This window comes from Ornithodoros turicata, chromosome 1, assembly GCF_037126465.1.
Source record: "Ornithodoros turicata isolate Travis chromosome 1, ASM3712646v1, whole genome shotgun sequence".
NCBI lineage: Eukaryota > Metazoa > Arthropoda > Arachnida > Ixodida > Argasidae > Ornithodoros > Ornithodoros turicata.
This window is the reverse complement of record NC_088201.1, coordinates 191,333,393-191,350,995: the sequence shown is the minus strand read 5'-3', so window position 1 is coordinate 191,350,995 and position 17,603 is coordinate 191,333,393. Positions and strand designations below refer to the sequence as shown.

General features: G+C 46.7%; 1 protein-coding gene across 8 annotated transcripts in view; it reads right to left on the bottom strand.

The window, feature by feature from the left end:
• Positions 1-17,603, bottom strand: part of LOC135378889 (atlastin-3-like) — a 191,258-nt gene that overhangs the window by 159,306 nt on the left and 14,349 nt on the right. Inside the window, exons 3-9 of one of the 8 annotated variants that reach the window (XM_064612048.1) lie at positions 16,567-16,638; positions 11,076-11,222; positions 7,520-7,582; positions 7,395-7,451; positions 3,726-3,788; positions 1,914-2,104; positions 1,243-1,558 (exon numbers count right to left, since the gene is read on the bottom strand). The exons of the other annotated variants lie outside the window; for them this stretch is intronic. Coding sequence (XP_064468118.1) covers positions 1,243-1,558; positions 1,914-2,104; positions 3,726-3,788; positions 7,395-7,451; positions 7,520-7,582; positions 11,076-11,222; positions 16,567-16,638 — 909 coding nt within the window. The remainder of the gene's footprint in view (positions 1-1,242; positions 1,559-1,913; positions 2,105-3,725; positions 3,789-7,394; positions 7,452-7,519; positions 7,583-11,075; positions 11,223-16,566; positions 16,639-17,603) is intronic. 8 annotated transcript variants of the gene reach the window in all.

The following is a 17,603-nucleotide window of genomic DNA, read 5'->3' as shown; positions in this document are numbered from 1 at the left end:
CATAGACGAAAGGGTGCTGGGCGAACGCAATGCATTGTGGACAGGTCCTGGTCGCACGTCACCGCAGACGTGAACGCACACGTGACCTTAAAGATGGGGGCGCCCGTGATCGGCAGCCAAACCGTTTGTAAACAATGCGGTTGTTGTTTCTGCGCGACGTTTTGGACGTCTTTCGATCACGGTAATTATTTTTATCCGATAATCTCACAGTAAAATGCGCAGTTTTGCACATAAGGCCTCGTACTGTCGACGACTTCCAAAGATGTGACGACGTGTAAACAAAGCCACATGACCTCAAAATGACGTTTTCCATGACGTGCGGCCAGGACAAGATGTCAGTTTTGTCAAAAGCACCCGCTTGAGGGTACTTACAAGAATGGCGGGTTTGTGCCACCCCTGTGGAGCAGAGCAGCGACACTGAGCCACGCCGGCGACTCAGGCACGGCTGCGTCCCCTAGCAATAGGATGCCAACTCGCCCTTCCCGGTGGAGAACAACGCGCTCGCAACCCAGGAAACCGGTTTTGCATGAAGTTGACTCAACATGGGCGACCGGTTCTTCGAAGGAGGAACCACGTGACACGATCGGTGCAATCGCCGGCACCAGCGCTGAAAAGGAATGCGATACTCTGTACCAGGATTGCGGAGTTGCTACTCCGGGGTTGGAATGATTTCCAGATTTAGCACAGCCCGGAATGGAATTGGAATGGAATGGCGAAAACTGTCCTAGGAATAGAATGGAATTAGGCATCTTTTTTTTTTCTTTTGTCAGGCGGAATGGAATTGGAATGAACTGGTCTGGCTGCCACACGGTCAAGAACGAAATAACCTTGTCTTTTTGCTTTTTCCGTGATGGGTAATGTGAGTCTCCTCTATAGCACTGCATGCTAGCTGCGCTACCCAGCACGGTTACCGGTCCCTCTTCTTTTATTGATGGAAATCGATGAATGGAATGGGGTTGCACAGCTATTCCAGGAGTGGGAATTGGCCATCCTTTTCATTCCGAGGAATTGAAAGGAATTAAGTTGGTATGGAATGGGTGATCCCATTACGCAACCCTGCTCTGTACCCCTATATAGTGACTCTAGCAAAGACCACCTCGTGTAGAGCCCTCAGTGTTCTAACAGTTACTCGTTGCGTGAACTCATATGAGTGCGCAAAACTTTAGAACCTAATACCATCTGGTCTCTCTTGTGTCTCGAATGACGGAAGTTAAGAAAGCATTACGGCTTTAACTATCTCACCTGTAAGTTTTCCACAATGCTTTGGTTGAGGTTTTTCATGACGTTGTAGATGAGCACTGAACTCAGGAGCATGCTGAGAGAAAACAGTGTCGTGTTGGCCGCCAGGGTAGAGGTGTTGTCGCAACTCCCTTCAGTATCCATCAAGACGACAGCCACGGTGCCGGACGGGGTGTTCACTTTGAAAATTTTCTCCCAGAATAATATGCCACGTGTGTGCTTCTTCCGTCCATACTTCCAAGAGAAGCCATCCAGCGACTGGTTGGGATCTCCCATCCAGTTCTCTGCGTTCCCATGGCTCTCGATGTGTTCCAAATATCTGTGTGTGGGAGAGATTTACTGAACGAATTTCACGTGTGTACTATACAACAAGCACAACACAGACACAAGATCAACGATACAGGACGATGCAAAATGCGCCTATTAACAAATGAGAGGCAATGAATGATAAATGATCGTGGATGGGGAAAAATATGTACAAAAAATGATTACGCTTATGACGGGTCACCAGTGACGGCCCCAACGGCGCACAAAACCAACCTCCCCTAGCGCAAACAGTTGCTTCTGGAGGACGCTGACGACGCGTACCCGCAAATATCTGCGAGCAAACAGCACAACCTTCCCATCTGATGGGGCTCTCAGTTTTCAAAACAACGAGAGAAAAAAAAGCCTACCTGATCAAGTAGTCGAGAAGGAAGGACTTTCCAGTACGGAAGACACCAGCGACCGACACGACAACCACGGGCAGGTGCTCAACCTCTTTCCACGCTTTGTTCTCAAATACTTCGCGCTTCAGCAGGTACTGGTTCTCTTCGATGTCCGAAGGCACGATTACATGCAGCGGCTGTGGCTTCGAGTGCATTATCTAGAAGGTAACGCAGCAGCGACGTGATCAAATGCGCATAGTTACATATTTTCTACCATGTCTATCGACGCGTTGAGCATGTCAAAGGGGTTGTGAAACTATTTCGAAAGATTTGAAGATGATAAATAGTGGATAAAGGAAGTCCAGAGCAAAAATGTCTTGAAATCTTCTGGACAAATGTCAAAAGGAACTCTGTCCCAGATAACCATTAGTTGTTCAAAGCCATTCCAAATGATTTTCTATAGAAAATCTATAGAAGTCCAATATGATGTCTATTGACTCGTTGGACTTATTCCTATAGAGTTTCTACAGCAAGGACAGATATTTTTCGATAAGGGATACGGAGAGATTGAATTCGGCACCCGACCGATTCGACAACTAAAAAAAGAAAAACAAATGCAACAACAAAAGAGAAAGAGAGAAAGAACAGCGACGTGTCGTAACACACGCACCCACGAAAGCGTAGTCGCGAGGTCACAATTACATACAATGCGCATCATCAACCATAGAGCAATAACAACACCAAGGATATACACTACAGCAACAACGATCACAACATCACACACCAACAGTGCACAAAGCCTAATAGAGGGATTCCAGAGAACAGTGTGGAATAAAATTTACAAGCGCAGTCAGAGCTGCATCCCTTTTACTGGAGGCACACATACCTAGCACCTTTAAAATGTGAAAAGGTATACCGTTCGGTCGGCCGAGAGTGGTCTTCAATGAGGGACGTTGGCAAAGCATATCTACTACAATGGATAACGGTATCCTCCGCAACGGCGCACGTTAAGCAGTCCGAAGAGTAGGATCCCACAATTTTGTGAAGAAACTGACGCCCGTACAGCACGTTTAATCGATGAATAGGTTACAGCGCCGGGAGAGGAAGGCTTTGTGTGACACTCAACTTCAACTCCGGATCTATTCGGCGAAGAAGACGAGTAGACGAAGAGGAAGTAGAAAGACAGGGCAGAGGACTTTTGAAGAAATAATGTTGTAAATGTTGATTTACGTGTACTAACCACGCACATCAAAACGTTATGTTTCTCTCATCCAGGGTTGCGGACGTATTACACCGTCTCCTTGCGGACGTAGCCATGTTAAAGCGCAGCGCCGTCTAGCCGGAGGAGCACGTTGAAAACTGTTTACCACCCAACCCAGACAGAAGGAAAGCACACGGGTCGTATGCTTCCTCCATGGGACCGCTTTCCTCCTTTCCGGCTCGTGCTAGCTGCAAAAGCGCTGGGTGTGATGCTGGCCGGAAAACGGTGCATAGGGCGGCCCGTATGGTACGTATATCACGCGTAAAAGCTGCGTTTTTACGCACAGCTCAAAATTCCTACGTGGCAGCTTCTCGTACACTCCTAGAAATGGACTTCACTGCATAGCGTGCTCCTAGCCAACCACTATTTCGAATGATATCATTATCTGCACTGATTTGTTGAAAACGGGAGGCATACGCCTTTTTGTGACAATTATGAACAGCGTAAGTGTCACGGCTAGGCGCGTACTATGTGCTGAAGTTAATTTTTAAGAGTGTACGAACCGATTTTCTTCTGGGGGATATATCTCCGGCGCGACGGCAAAACATCGCAGCACAGAAATGGAGCAATTAACTTACCGCGTCTTTGGCAGCAGACAGCCCCTCGACGACTTTTCGTTTCGCCTTGCCAAAATACGATATCTGCGTGCACACAAGCATAGGGTTTCATCAAGAGAGCCCATTTTAAATAGAACCATCACAGTTTAGCAATGACATCTAGCCAATGACAGTCAAAGAGTGGCATCTCGACGATGAATAAACGAAGCAGAAGACGAAGGTTAGAAGAAAGTAAGACGTTCGTTATCTGTTGAAGAAAACTCCAAAATGGTAATGGCTAGTAATTCTAGGAAGACGGCGACGTTTCGGAGGGAACTCTTCGGATGCTCATGAAAGTGGGCCTTGTTCTGCAACGTGGATGATAATGATGAGATATCTCGTAATTGTATAAATACGTTTTTATTGCTGGTGTCCGCCTCTGAGTTATCTTTACGGTTCCGCGTTTTCGACATTTATACCCGGGTAGATTCGGCGGGAGCTTTCGGCATTTATATGTTTTGTCAAATTTGAGTATTTTCGGCATTTTAAAACGTTTGCGTCAGAAATAGCTGCGACAAATCGGGAGATATAATCACTCGGGAGAAGGACTATAAGGGGGAACCTTAGAACGAGGACATTGAGAACGGAAATAATTTCCTTTCGCTTGTTGGAGGGTTCCACGTGTACTTGAACCCGATTGACCCACTAACAAAAGTGTTGTAGAGGAAGGTTTTTCCCTCACGTAGATGCCAGCGGCTCCACGGGGTAAGCACTCACAGATTCCACCTAGAAGCGAGGTGACGGAAAAACGAAAATGTGATGCGTCTGGAGAAGAAAACTGCAATCGTGTACGGGCATTTTCGGCATGTAGCACCATATGCAAGAGCGTTATTCAGAGGTTTTCGGAACAAGCCGAAATTTAAAAAAATAATAAAAATAGGCGGCGGGTATTTTTCGGCAAATGCCGAGAACGGGGAACCCTAGATGTTTTATTTACACATTTATGTCCAGTCAAGTGTATCAGATAACCGATCACGCGTATCACCAGGGTGTCCCATGATTGAACATGAGATAACTGATGTTCTGAGGCTGGAAGGTGGAGGGCTGGAGGCTTTCATCGTGTCCCATGATACCTGAAGCAAACTTCGAAATTTTACAGTACTGAGGTACCCGAAAAATTTCTAAATTGGACTCACTGAGTGGTAATCAGGTACACTGAATGGTAAATTCTATATAACTGCGTAATAAAGTGTCCCGTGCTAATTACCCTCCTTGATAATCCGTACAGTGAACTTGATCCCAAGTGCAGAGGAGCAGCATGATTTGGGACCTTTCCCCCTCTCCCTCACTCGTCAACAGGACATCCGTCGTTTTCAACGTAGAAGTCTCGAAGAGGCGACGCGAGATGAAATCAACACAAGACCTTGCCGCGTTGAAAAATTTTAAGGTGTCGCGAGCTGGCCAACTCCAGGGTTGCTCGTTTTTTGACTCAGATTTAGAATCAGACATTTGACGAATATCGGGGAATGTGTACATACTATTTCGTTTTCTGTTGCTGGTAAATTTTAAGCTTTTCGGGGGTCATGTTAAAAGTCCGGAAAACTCCAAATTACTAGTTCTTGGAAACCATGGCAGACCCCCCCCCCTATTTTCCCGCAAATTGAAACTCTAGGAAATCTGAACCCTAGGTATCCCTTTTGCTTCGTAACTAATAACTCTGGCACTAGAGTCACTAAATAAGCTTCGCTTCAGTGTATCGACACTGAGTTCCAAGAACGAGCATGCGCCATCTTGTTTCCGCGTTACGGTAGCACGCGCACTTTAGCACACGATGCCATCTATCGTGCGCGGGTGAAATGATCATTTCTCTTCGAAGCAGCTAATCGAGGTTGACGGCCTTGAGCTCACCTCGACATCCTCGGGACACTCTGGTGGACAATACATGGATTATCGCACGACAATCATACACGCTTCTCTATCTCACAGGGAGCATTATGGCACCTGTTTTTGGTCCTCAACTGGGGATAGTACCGGTGTGGTGCGGAAACAAGATGGCGCTCCTGCTCTCGCTTGGATCTCAGTGTCGATACTCTGAAGCGAAGCTTATTTAGTGACTATCTGGCGCGACAGACGCCGGAACTCTCGCAACAGCGTATCGAAACCTAAAAAAAAAAAGAAGAAAGGAAAACATCTAAAAAATGCTCAGCTTCTAGGATTGTTCCCGTAAATTATCCAACATTAAAAAACGCCACTTCCTACACATTGTTAATGTCGTATTACGCTATGATGCTTTAGCAGTGGAAAATCCTTTTTTTTTTTTTTCGCATGGGGGGGGGGGGCGGTGAGGAAGGGTAACGTTGGGTAGACAAGCCTTCTGCCTGCCTAGACCTGTCGGCACGTTGCTCAGGGGAGAGTGAAGTGGGAGAAAGTGGAGGGGGATATACATTTATTAGAAGGAAAGATCTGCCAGACGAAGGTCGGAATGCTATTCGATTCCAATTGAAGGCGGAAGCGGATATGGCAGCGGTTTCTGAAAATGTTAATACGGCATATGTTTTTTTCATGTATACAACATTCCCACAAAGAAGTGCATTCTTATGTAACTTTTTAGGGCATAATACATCTTTCAAGGCGTAGTTTCGCTCACAAACGGTCTCTTTAGTCGTTCCATCTACTTTACAAGCACTGTACTTTATCTTGGCTAACCCTGTAAATTTCAAAACAGAACTTCCCCCTCACCCTCAACGCACCCTCAAGGCCAATCATCGCGTAGCATGATATCCATATCACTCCCGATCTAGGAGACAGCAAAAGGCATAACTTTCTATCATCGTCATCATAAATGGAAAGACCAGCGGCATGGCCGAGTGGGTTAGGGCTTCTCGGTCGTTGGTGTCGTGCTGACTGTGAGGTGGCGGGTTCGAATCGTACCACCGGCTGTGTTGTCTGAGGTTTTCCCTGGATTTTCCGAAGACTTTCCAGACGAATGTCGACAGAGTTCCCCCTGAAGTCGGCCCAGGACGCATACTGACCCCTTGTTCCCCACTCCTTCCTGCTGTCCTCTCTCCATCCGTCCTCTTTTACCACAGTTGCTTCGCGGCGCTAACACCAAAGTAAAAAAAAGGAAAGAGGCAGGAAAGTACTCCCACTCTCAAAAAACAAAAAAGGAAAGAAAAGGAAAACCAATAGCGGGACCAATATCATTTGGAACGACAGCTAACTGAGAGAGTGTAATACTCCCTGCCGTGCGGTACAGTTTTCAATACCCATTGAAAACAATGGCCATCGAACAGAGTCGTATATTAAAAGGGTCACCTCAAATACTTCCTGTCTCTGAGGCATTATAGGAGGAGAATACTTGACAACAACCACAAAAAGGTTGAGTTTGAGATCAGGTGCAAAACGAAAAAGGGAGAAATTTAATTCCTCACCCGACGAATTCTGCTACTCCAATAATGATGCGCACAGAAAGAAAAGAGAAAACACCCCACCCTCTCCCCGAACACAAACTTTTTGTTTTTTCTGTGTGCAATATTTTTCTTAGAAAAAAAAACCGCTCCCAAATCTCGACGCGTGCGCTGCCGCTCAACTCGCTCCACACGCTGAAACGAGGAAGACGAGGATTGTAAGTCTCTGGTGCGTGACGGAGGTACATCCGGACCAGCAATTGATGAAGAGGCCACGAAATGAACATGTCTCTTTCAACCGTACCTTTTCGAATTCCTCCGAAAGTTGCTCCCCACCTGGTTCTGCCACACCATCTTTTAACTGTAACATTAGACATGAATAGCTTACGACACACGTCCCAACATATATACTGATCTCCACAGACTCACCTCTGGTTCCTTCAGAGCTCTACTGAGAGTCATGCGATAGTCTTTGTAGTAACACTCAATCATCTGCAACAGACAAACATTCACTAATTATGTGCCTGCTTAACTGACACGATTAATCTATGAATGGGTCCCAATGTAAACGCAATTAGAATAACCAAGGCGTCGTTGTTGGTTGAGCCTGACCATTTGCCAACCGGAACAATGTTTCCGAGCGCCGAGGGATAGAAATGAGCCGCATTCAGCCGGAGAGCGGATACGGACCTCACTCTGGGTGAGGGGAGGGCGGTTTCTTTCTCAAATCGCGTAGTTGAGGAGGAGTGAGAGGAAAACCTAGTGTTTAAAGCAGGGTTGGTTACCGAAAATATTGTTGTTTCCGGTTCAGTTTCTGGTAACTGAAAAACTGGGCTTTTCGTTTCCGCTTCTGTTTCCGTTTGAGGACGATTTTCGGTTGAGGTTTCTGTTTCCGTTTCCTTTTAAGAATTTCGTTTCCGTCTCCGAGGTAGTTTCGGTACTGGATTCTGTTTCTCATCCGGAATTCGTACTGTGTGGTTTTGGCTTTCTCGTGTCAGATATTCAAGCTACACAATGGATGCAAGAGGTCAGCCACACCAAGCAGGAACACTAAAGACTTTAATGCAAAGTTTGTCACGAATCTTATACACCGCAAGTAGATGCCTCTCTAGGTTGCGGAAGTGCATGCCTTTAAGTTTCAAAAGTATCCGCTCGTGCGCAAAAATAAGACGTTATTCCAAACTTTCGCGTCCATGAAACACGAACACGAAAGAAAGTCCAGAAAATAAACGGATAAATGAATGAATGAATGAATGATGACTGGAAGAATAGTGAGGACATATATAATTTTCATATTAACCCGAAAACACTGAGGGAAACGTCCTGCGAATTTGTCTTCCGTTAACGTTACTACTTTTGAATTTAGTTTCCGTTTCGGTTTCTGGTAGTGGAAACTAAAACTATTTTGTTTCCGTGTCCATTTTCGTTTCCTGTCGAATTTGGCTAATTACCGTTTCTCGTTTCCGTTTCCGTTAGCCAACTCTAGCGTAAAGTAACGTTTTCGATCCCCCTTTCGAACCGCTAGTGCTTCGGCCGCATGGCAGGTCGCTCATGTTGAAGGTCCTTTGTGTTGCAAGTCGTGTGGGGTTATTGAACCAAATAGCAGACGACAGTGCGGGTCTGTACGACTACGTCCACTGAACACTTTTTATTGGCTCCTAAGAATCATCTGCTGGCGTGGGACGACCAGTCGTGACGCGAGACTCAAAGTACAACTGCGTGGAGAAAGAAAGAAAAAGAGAAGGCGCCCAGCCTTACTATTGGGCAGAAGCCCGGCGACGTCATAGACTGCCAGCGGAGGGAAGGAGCTTTTCCTCAACCTAATGCTACACACAACACAAGTGTGTGCCTCTGTCTTATTCGTTATATTTATTCGCATATATTATTCCTCGTTGCGTTTATATATAGGCAATATTAAACACGAAGGCAGTGGTGGCGGCATTCCAGAAACTACGCACTCCGTTGCCTCATGGAACATGCGTTGCTAAACGACAGAGTCGTTATGTGCAGGACCTCCACCAAACTGGGGAAGAAAGCGGCGTGCAGGGCTTTTTGCGACACGAACTGAGATTTTTTAAAAGCAAATAATTTAGCCTCCAACCAGCAAGAATTCTGCTTAATCCGATACTTGTAATGAGACTTGCGTCTTGTGTTGTGTTCGTCTGTTTGTGCTTCAGCAGCAACGGTGATATTTGGGGTAGTTGGTATTTAGACAATGTACGCCTGGCGCAGTATTATACACGAGGGACGAAAACAACAGAGAGAAGGGAAAAAACACATACATACGTATACACACATACGTACACACATACATACGTATGTGTGTATTTGCTGCGCTGTTTCTGTCCCTCGCCTTTGTTACTGTGTCATGCCTACAGTGTGTTTCAGCCTCGGACAAGCAGGCAGGCAAATCGCTCGGAAATACTGCGCTACCACCACAGCTTCAGACAAAGCCTCCTATACACTACATGCCTTCCCAATGATCTCCAAACAATTTGACCCCGGTCGTCCTCATTGATGGCGCTAGTTTGCTAGAATCGTGCTAATTATATCGATACGATAACCGCAGAATCGGTCATGACGCCGTCCTCCTACACACACGGTCTAGATCCATGATCTACACCATGACCGGTAGCGTATGTTACTCGGGTACTTGATATGACACTAAAAGACATCGTATCAACGCTAAAGCTATGTGCCCATTGCCAGGTTTGCGCACTCGGAGCGGGGAGCCCGCGAATGGGGATCGGAGAGAGTAGAGAGTTTTAGCAGGCCGTTACGCAGCGAACGGAAGGAACGCTATTCTCCATGTGAGCAAGAGCGCGTGAGCAGGAACGGAAACGTGGCTTCCGCGTTTGGCGTTCCGCGTTTGGCGTTCCGTCCTCTACGTTCTTTTCGTTGCACAAAACCACATGGCTGCCTGCAACATCTCGTCGACTGTGTCCGAAGTGACGGCTACGAGACTGCGCTTCAGTACGAGGGACGACATCATCTTGTTATAAGAAGCGGTATACCTTGTACCATTCGAAAACACGAACTTCTGGTCTCTGGATGCTGCCAACCGTGTCCGACTGAGCAGCAGCGTCCGCCATAATGGCGGGTGATAGCGATGAACTGACCGGCAGGGAGTGCCCGTTGTCCTTTCGTTTGTTGGTGGAACAACAAATTAATTTTCAAACGCAAAGAAAACAAAAACAGAGCACGAAAACCTAGTTATATTAGGCAATTCGTTCGGAAAGAGATGCCTAGACAACTTGGGAAGACATGCACAGGACACTTATCTTGCCAAGCACTGAAGAGCAGCGTATGCATAGAGCATAGGGCAGCGTACACTTACGGGGATGGTAAAGGCTGTCACTGCTCTATCTACAGTAGTGATTCCGTTGATCCAAGAAAACTGGCGCCCCCACACGGTAGCGTGAACGTCCTATTTTGACTCATCCGGCAGGCGTGCTGTGTATAGGAGACTATGTCTATGCTGAAATGCGGAAACAGACGAACACAACACGAGCCTCACGTCTCATCACGCTTCATTCACGCCTCATGTTCCCTTCATGTAGCCCAACTAGCACCACCATGATCACCGGGTGCCGCTACCACGTCCTTGCGTTGCATAATGTGTGCGTATTCACGCTTTCGCCAGTTAGCTCATATGCGTGACACGGCGTGGCGCCACTGTAGACGTTAATGCGGGAAACCCTGGTAAACTTTTGGTTGTGCCTGCTGTTTTTAAACAATGAAAGGGTAAATAAGAAAAAAATGGGGAGAGAACGTGAATAGAGCGAGTGCGTGTCCCGTAAGTTGAATGAGCCCTATTGGTAAGTCGTCGGAAAGCAGATGCCAGCGTAGCATAGCGGTTAACACGCTGGACCGGTAACCGAATAACCGGTAACCGGCTCGGTTCGACCCCAGCCGCTGTCTGGGTCTCTCTACGACTGTCATATTTCAATTCCTGGGCTATAGTTGACAAATTGGCATGACTCACGTTTGACAGCTGTTCCTGAAGAGCTTTTATATTCGTCTGCATCGAGGGGTCGCTTTCGAGGCTCAACAACGACTGTTGCTTCAGCCTCTTGTGTGCTGCGTCCAGGGCTCCGATTCTATTTTTTCTCTCTGGTGCCGCCAGCAGCTCCTGTGAGAGGCATCGTAGAATACACTTGACATTTGCCGCATACAAATGACTCATATCCTGCTGCTCTGAGTAATTTTCACTCAACACTTTTTTTTTATTCGGCAAATAACACTCTTTTATTCCGCGCTCTTAAAAACGAATTTCACACTATAACACGCTCAAAGAGGTTGGGACACTTTCACAGATATGGTTATTACATCATGGACGCATCGCACTGCGCCCCCAGAATACTGAGGAAAATAATAATTCTTCTTCTACGTGTCGTACATAGTCAGGTATAAGCCCTCAACCGCACTCCGGAGCATAAGCGGAGACGTCACAGAGCTCAGGGCTACAGCCATCCCCATTAGCAGCCGTTAACACGTGACCTCTCGTGTGCTGCCTCAATGGCGGCGGCGAGGGCTGTAGTGTCACAGCCGGAGGAGTTTCGGTATTCGCGGAGCCCATTTCCTCCGCTTCTGTTACCGTCCTCGCTGTTAAACTTAAAATGCAGTTTTACAGCGATGTGAAGAACCATCTTTTACGTTCATCCGAGATGACATGGGATGACCTGTCGTAACCCTTCTAATCCCAACCATTGTATATGGGATTATCATTCGTCATCCTTGAAAGCCCGCCAACATTAGGGTTTGTGACTGCTTGCCGTACACTGTAGGTACGTTCGATTAGGCCTGCACCAGTTCTCGTGGCGCTGCACTCGCCTGTTCGTTTCGCCTGTGCAGCCGAGAGCCCCTGTACCGTCTCGTTCGTTTCAAACCAGTGCACGCCAAGTCTAGCCCTAGTGTAAGGAAACTCTGGACTCCCGCAGGGGTCATTTCAACGGTAGTGCAGAGTAATGGCGGCACTGGCAGCAGAGGACACAAGGCAAATAATATTTAATGTAAATTCTCGAACGTATCCCGTGAGAGCCGGAAGAGACGTTTGAATTCGAAGTCGAAATAACGATTCGCTACAGTCTCGGTGTACACGGTACACCGTGTAATTGGTACACGGTTCCTGTCAGTTCGCGGAAGATTCAGCGCTATCACGGTTACCAGGTCGTCGAATTCTTCGTCCTCGCTGTTAGAATCCACAAGTTCCATGGCTGTTTGCACAATTCTTGAACAGTTCGTTGTGTTCGAAATTAAAAAGCAGCAATGCACATGTGATTGAAATGTCACACGCGTTTTTATAATTCGTAGCGGTGTTAAGACTCGCGGAGAGCAGAAGGCCTGCACTAGCGCTGCACTTCGATATTCGTTTTGCGGCGGCACTGGTGTTGCACCGCTGAACTGGAGCTGGCCTAGTGCTGCGCTAGTTCAGAACTGGCCCTGCACTACCCGGAACTGGTTCAGGGAGTGCAGTATCACAGAATGATATCATTCGGAATGGTGGTTGGCGGGGACGTGCTATATAGTGAAGTTCTATTTTAACAGTGAAGTGGGCCACGCCTAGGCGAGCAACTACACGACTATCACCGACTTCGTCTCATCACACACGCCGATAGCCAACCGTCACCCGAATGACGTAGTTCTCTATCTCCTGATTTGTTGAAAACGAGAGGCGCACGCCTTTTTCTGACACTTATGCAGTTATTATAATTGTCACAAAAAGGCGTTCGCCCCATGCTTTCCACAAACTACGAATGACAAAGGCATCATTCTGTGCAATGGTTGGCCTTCAAAGTGCTATGTGGTGAAGTTATGTTTTAATACCCTAGTCAGACGGCAAACCTACACTCTTAAAAATGAACTTCACCACATAGCGCGCTCCTAGCTAATCTTCATCCCGAATGACAACGTTCCCGCCCCTGATTTGTTGAAAACGACAGGCGGAGCCTATTCTGTGCCGTGCACAATGAACACAAAATTGGCTCCGCCTCCCGTTTTCATGATGATGGTCGGCTAGGAGCGTGCTATGGGCTGAAATTCATTTTTAAGAGTGTAAATCCGTGTGCAGAACGGCGGTTATATCACCTATAATCCAACCATCATTTCGAATGACATCGTTGCCACCGTTGGCATGGTCAACTGCAACTCCTCGAAGAGTTCGGCAACCTCGTTCCATTCCTTAAATTCCGTGCGAAAAAAAGGTGGTTTTGAAATATTTCTAACTAATAAATAAAACAGATGATCAACGATTTCTAAGTATAATAAAATCAGAAAAATGATTTCGAATTACAAACAATATAAAAATATTTCGAATCTACGCGGCGCGGGAGATACACCCTAAAGTTGTTAAGGCGAAGCATATCTAGGGTCTTCGTTCTCGGGTTTCATGATTTTTCAAATGCGGGAGAGAAAAATCGGGTGCTATTTACACACGAGAACTCTGGGAGAAATCGGGCGCTACGATCCTGTTTGATATATCATCGGGGAATCTTCGGGTGAAACGAAAGGCATACCAAACAAACCATTGCCGTGACACTGGGACGACAAAAAAGAATCTTTATATTCCCGCTCGGAACTAGGGCAGTGAATGACCGCGGTATTCAAACACTTGTCCGAGCTCACAACGGCAAGCCCTATCGCCACCACCACCTTGTCCGAGCTCCGCACACGCTCGTCTTTTTTCACCTGCAGGAGGCGATTGTGAAAGGCGGACAAATAGGTTATCGCAAATAGATCTCTCTGCTGATATGATGAGTCACTTTTTCCGACGGTTTACCTAGAACGACCAGTTAAAGGACTGCAAGGATTTCGGGAAGATTAGATATCGGAGTTTTGAGCCAATTCTTAAAATTTGTCCGGGGAAGGGGGGAACTATGGTCAAAAACTCGGTTTAACCCGAAAACGAAGAGCCCGAAGCGTGTCTTGTATCGTTGCATGACCCGATTTGCAACGTGAAATTCACATGTTTGAATAGAGTGAAACCTTCAATTAGAATTGGCGATCAGTTAACTGTGAGTTGTTCCAGAGCCCAGTTTCCTGCGCACAGTTTGGGCAGCGCCGGTTTTGAATGCGCCCTTTACTTTTCTGTGGATTGACTCTTCCTCGCCGGGCAAACTGCACGCCTGTTTCCCACTTGCCCCTTTCTGCATTTTTCGTTGCTCCATGTAGTAGTGCATTATGTTCGCAGTGACGGCGAAGTGCGAACGATACAGGGCGTCTTTATTTATTTGCCATCGATTTTCAATAAAACTTCTGTGGTACCTAAATAAAGACACCCTGTATTGTCGAATGAGAATTGTCGAGTGTATTGTCGTATGAGAGCAGGACACACTCTTAAAAATGAACTTCACCGCATAGCGCTCTCTTATGCCCTAGTCAGACGGCAAACCTAAGTCCGTTAGCGGAACGGCGATTACTTCACCTGTTGTCCAACCATCATTTCGAATGATATCGTTCTTTGCCTTGATTTCTTGAAAATGGGAGGCGTACACCTTTTTTGTCACAATTATGCAGTTCATAATTGACACAAAAAAGGCGTACGCCTCATGTTTTCAACAAATCAGGGCAGATAACGATGTCATTCGGCAAGATGGTTGGACAACTGGTGAAGTAACCGCCGTTCCGCTAACGGCCTTAGGTTTGCCGTCTGACTAGGGTACTAGTCAACCATAATCCCGAATGATATCGTTATCTGCCCTGATTTATTGAAAACGGTAGGCGTACGCCTTTTTTGTGACAATTATGAACATCATAAGTGTCACAAAAAGGCGTATGCCTCCGGTTTTCAACAAATCAGGGAAGATAACGATATCATTCCAGATTATGGTTGGCTAGGAGCGCGCTATGCGGTGAAGTTCATTTTTAAGAGTGCAGATGTCTGTTTTTTTTTTAAGATTGATTCATAGGCGGATATTCTTTCGACGAAAGTATGCAACTACAAGATGACTAGTTACCTAAATTCATTAATGTACAGAATTCTTTAATTATTAATTTTGGGCAAAAGCGAGATAGCAGAATCAGAAACTGTCCATGTTGAAAGCCATGCTACGTCTAACAAATCCTGAAACACGCACATGCGATAAAGTATCTAAGCTCGCATTTCGATATGCAAATGAGCACAAAACCGAAACCGCGACGAGTGGGAACTCAGGGAGCACAGCGCCCATTCCATGTCACAGGGTCACGTGATTTAGAGCTATGGAGATGATTGGAGTAGGTGCCGATCTGCTGGCAAGATAATCCGCCTTTCGGCCCAGATAAGCCTCCGTCGGCGTAGATGATGCGCTGTTTTGGCGCGCTTTTTCGGTTAGGGCTGCTTTGCATAGCAAATATCAATATCTTATCTATATAATACTATGTTATTATATAAATATCGTATCTTAAGCACCGGAACATTTCGAAATCGCTGACAGCTGTTATAGCTTTCGACTACGATTGTCTTTTGTCCTGCCATCTCAGTTTTTCATAAAACTCGTTATTTAATAACTTGATAACTGGACTCTAGTTAATAGACCTCTACCTGTTTGTAAACAAATGACGTCATAGTGTTCGACGGCGCCACGAATTTGGTAGAGTTGAACTACGGTCAAAGCTAGTGGGGAAGAAGGTCGCGCCCGAAAGCCGCGGTCTTGAGGGGATTACGATGGTCTCTGAAAGCACTCTAAAAACAGAACTTCACCGCATAGCACGCTGTGTGCCAACCATTGCCAATAATGATAGGGTTATCGCTTCTGATTCGAAGAGAGATGGGGGCATACGCCTTTTTGTGGCAATTTTCATATATCCAAATTGCCACAAGAAGGCGTACGCCCCCATCTCTCTTCGAATCAGAGAAGAAGAAGAGGCTCAAGGGAAGAAAGCATTGGGCTGAAATCGAAACTGCTATAGGGACACCCGTGCCATTCCATTCCCATTCAATTCCGGTGAAAAATGGGGGCTCATTCCATTCCCGTTCCATCCCTAAGAGGGCCGGCCCATTCCAGGTTCTGATAAAGCTGGTATGGTTGCGGAATGATTCTAACTCCAGAGTGTCAACGCTGTGCGCCAACCATTGCCACGAATGATAGGGTTATCGCTCATGATTCGAAGAGAGAAGGGGGCGTACGTTTTCTTCTGACAATTCTCATATATTCAAATCATCAGAAAAAGGCGTGCGCCCCGTCTGCCTTCCAATCACAAGCGTTCATCCAATCAGTAGTCGCATTGGTTGGAGCATAGCGTGCCATGTGGCGAAGGTCCCTTTTTAAACTGTACGCTGTTCAAAGCCACAGTTACTCCACGGCGCTAACACGAAATACCAATGTTCTCAGTGCAGCGTCGTGACTCCAAATTTGAATTTCGAACCCAGAGTGAACATCGTACCGAAATTGTAACTGATAAGCGCCTGCTTGTCTCACTGAATTTTGCAGGATACTTAGTCGCGCTCCAACCCCGGGACATCATCAACATCATCAACAAGAAAGGATTTCACGTACCATTTCCAAAGCTGAAGCATACTCATCCCTTGCACGTTCCAACATGGCGGTGTTGCGAAGATAGGCTGCTGCCTGGGGATATAAAGGAAAGAAATAGAAGCGTTGATGAAGCATGATCAAGTAAGTATTGAAGTAATTTATTTCGGTGAAGAAGAGGTGCTTCATCGCATTAGGTGATACCCATAGGTGTTTCTCATCCGGGATTCAGCGAGTTGTTACACAAACAGCATCCTGTTCAGCACAGCCGTAGCGAGGCAAGTTTGCGCCCAGGGCAGGGTAAGTGTGAAGCGCCCCCTCTTCCCTCTCTTCCACTGCCGTCGGAGGCCCTGTACACGAAGGTATGAAAACGCCTATTTGCACTGCCGATACCGTACATTGAAATTTTCTTCGTTCCCGATTTATTCTGTCCAGCCAACCTGCCAGGGCCTACCGTTCGGCGCCCGGGGCGGCTGCCCCTCTCGCCCCCCCCCCCCCCCCACTACCCCCGTCGCTACGGCTCTGCTGTTCAGCGTGGTTCAGTACTCGCGAGTGTAACGTAACCGGGTACCAAGGCTCGCTCTCAAACAGTCGAGCTCTTTCCTGCATGCAGGGACTTATGATTCACATGTGGCATGATTTGCAACTCCATCACTACGTCAGTGGCAAATCACAACGCGTTATCTGGAGGGAAGCATTGTGAAGCATTTGAATGAATTTGGCGAACCTCGAGCGACATCCTGCGACGAAGGAACGTACAATTAAATAAATTCTAATAGCATAATTAAATAATCACCTGAACCGAACAAAAATGTGCTCCTTGTACAACATCTTCGTAGTTCGCCTCACCCAACTTTACACAGTTACCCCCGTGTGAGTAGGTGTAGTGAGGTCGTGATAGCACTGGTCCCTTAAATAAAATAAGTTGAGAACCACTGCTCTGACCCTTTCCTGGCTGCGACTTGGTGAAGAAAAAAGAAAGACGAACCTCACAGTGGTGATAGAGATCTTATACCCTAGTCAGACGGCAAACCTAAGCCCGTTAGCGGAACGGCGGTTAC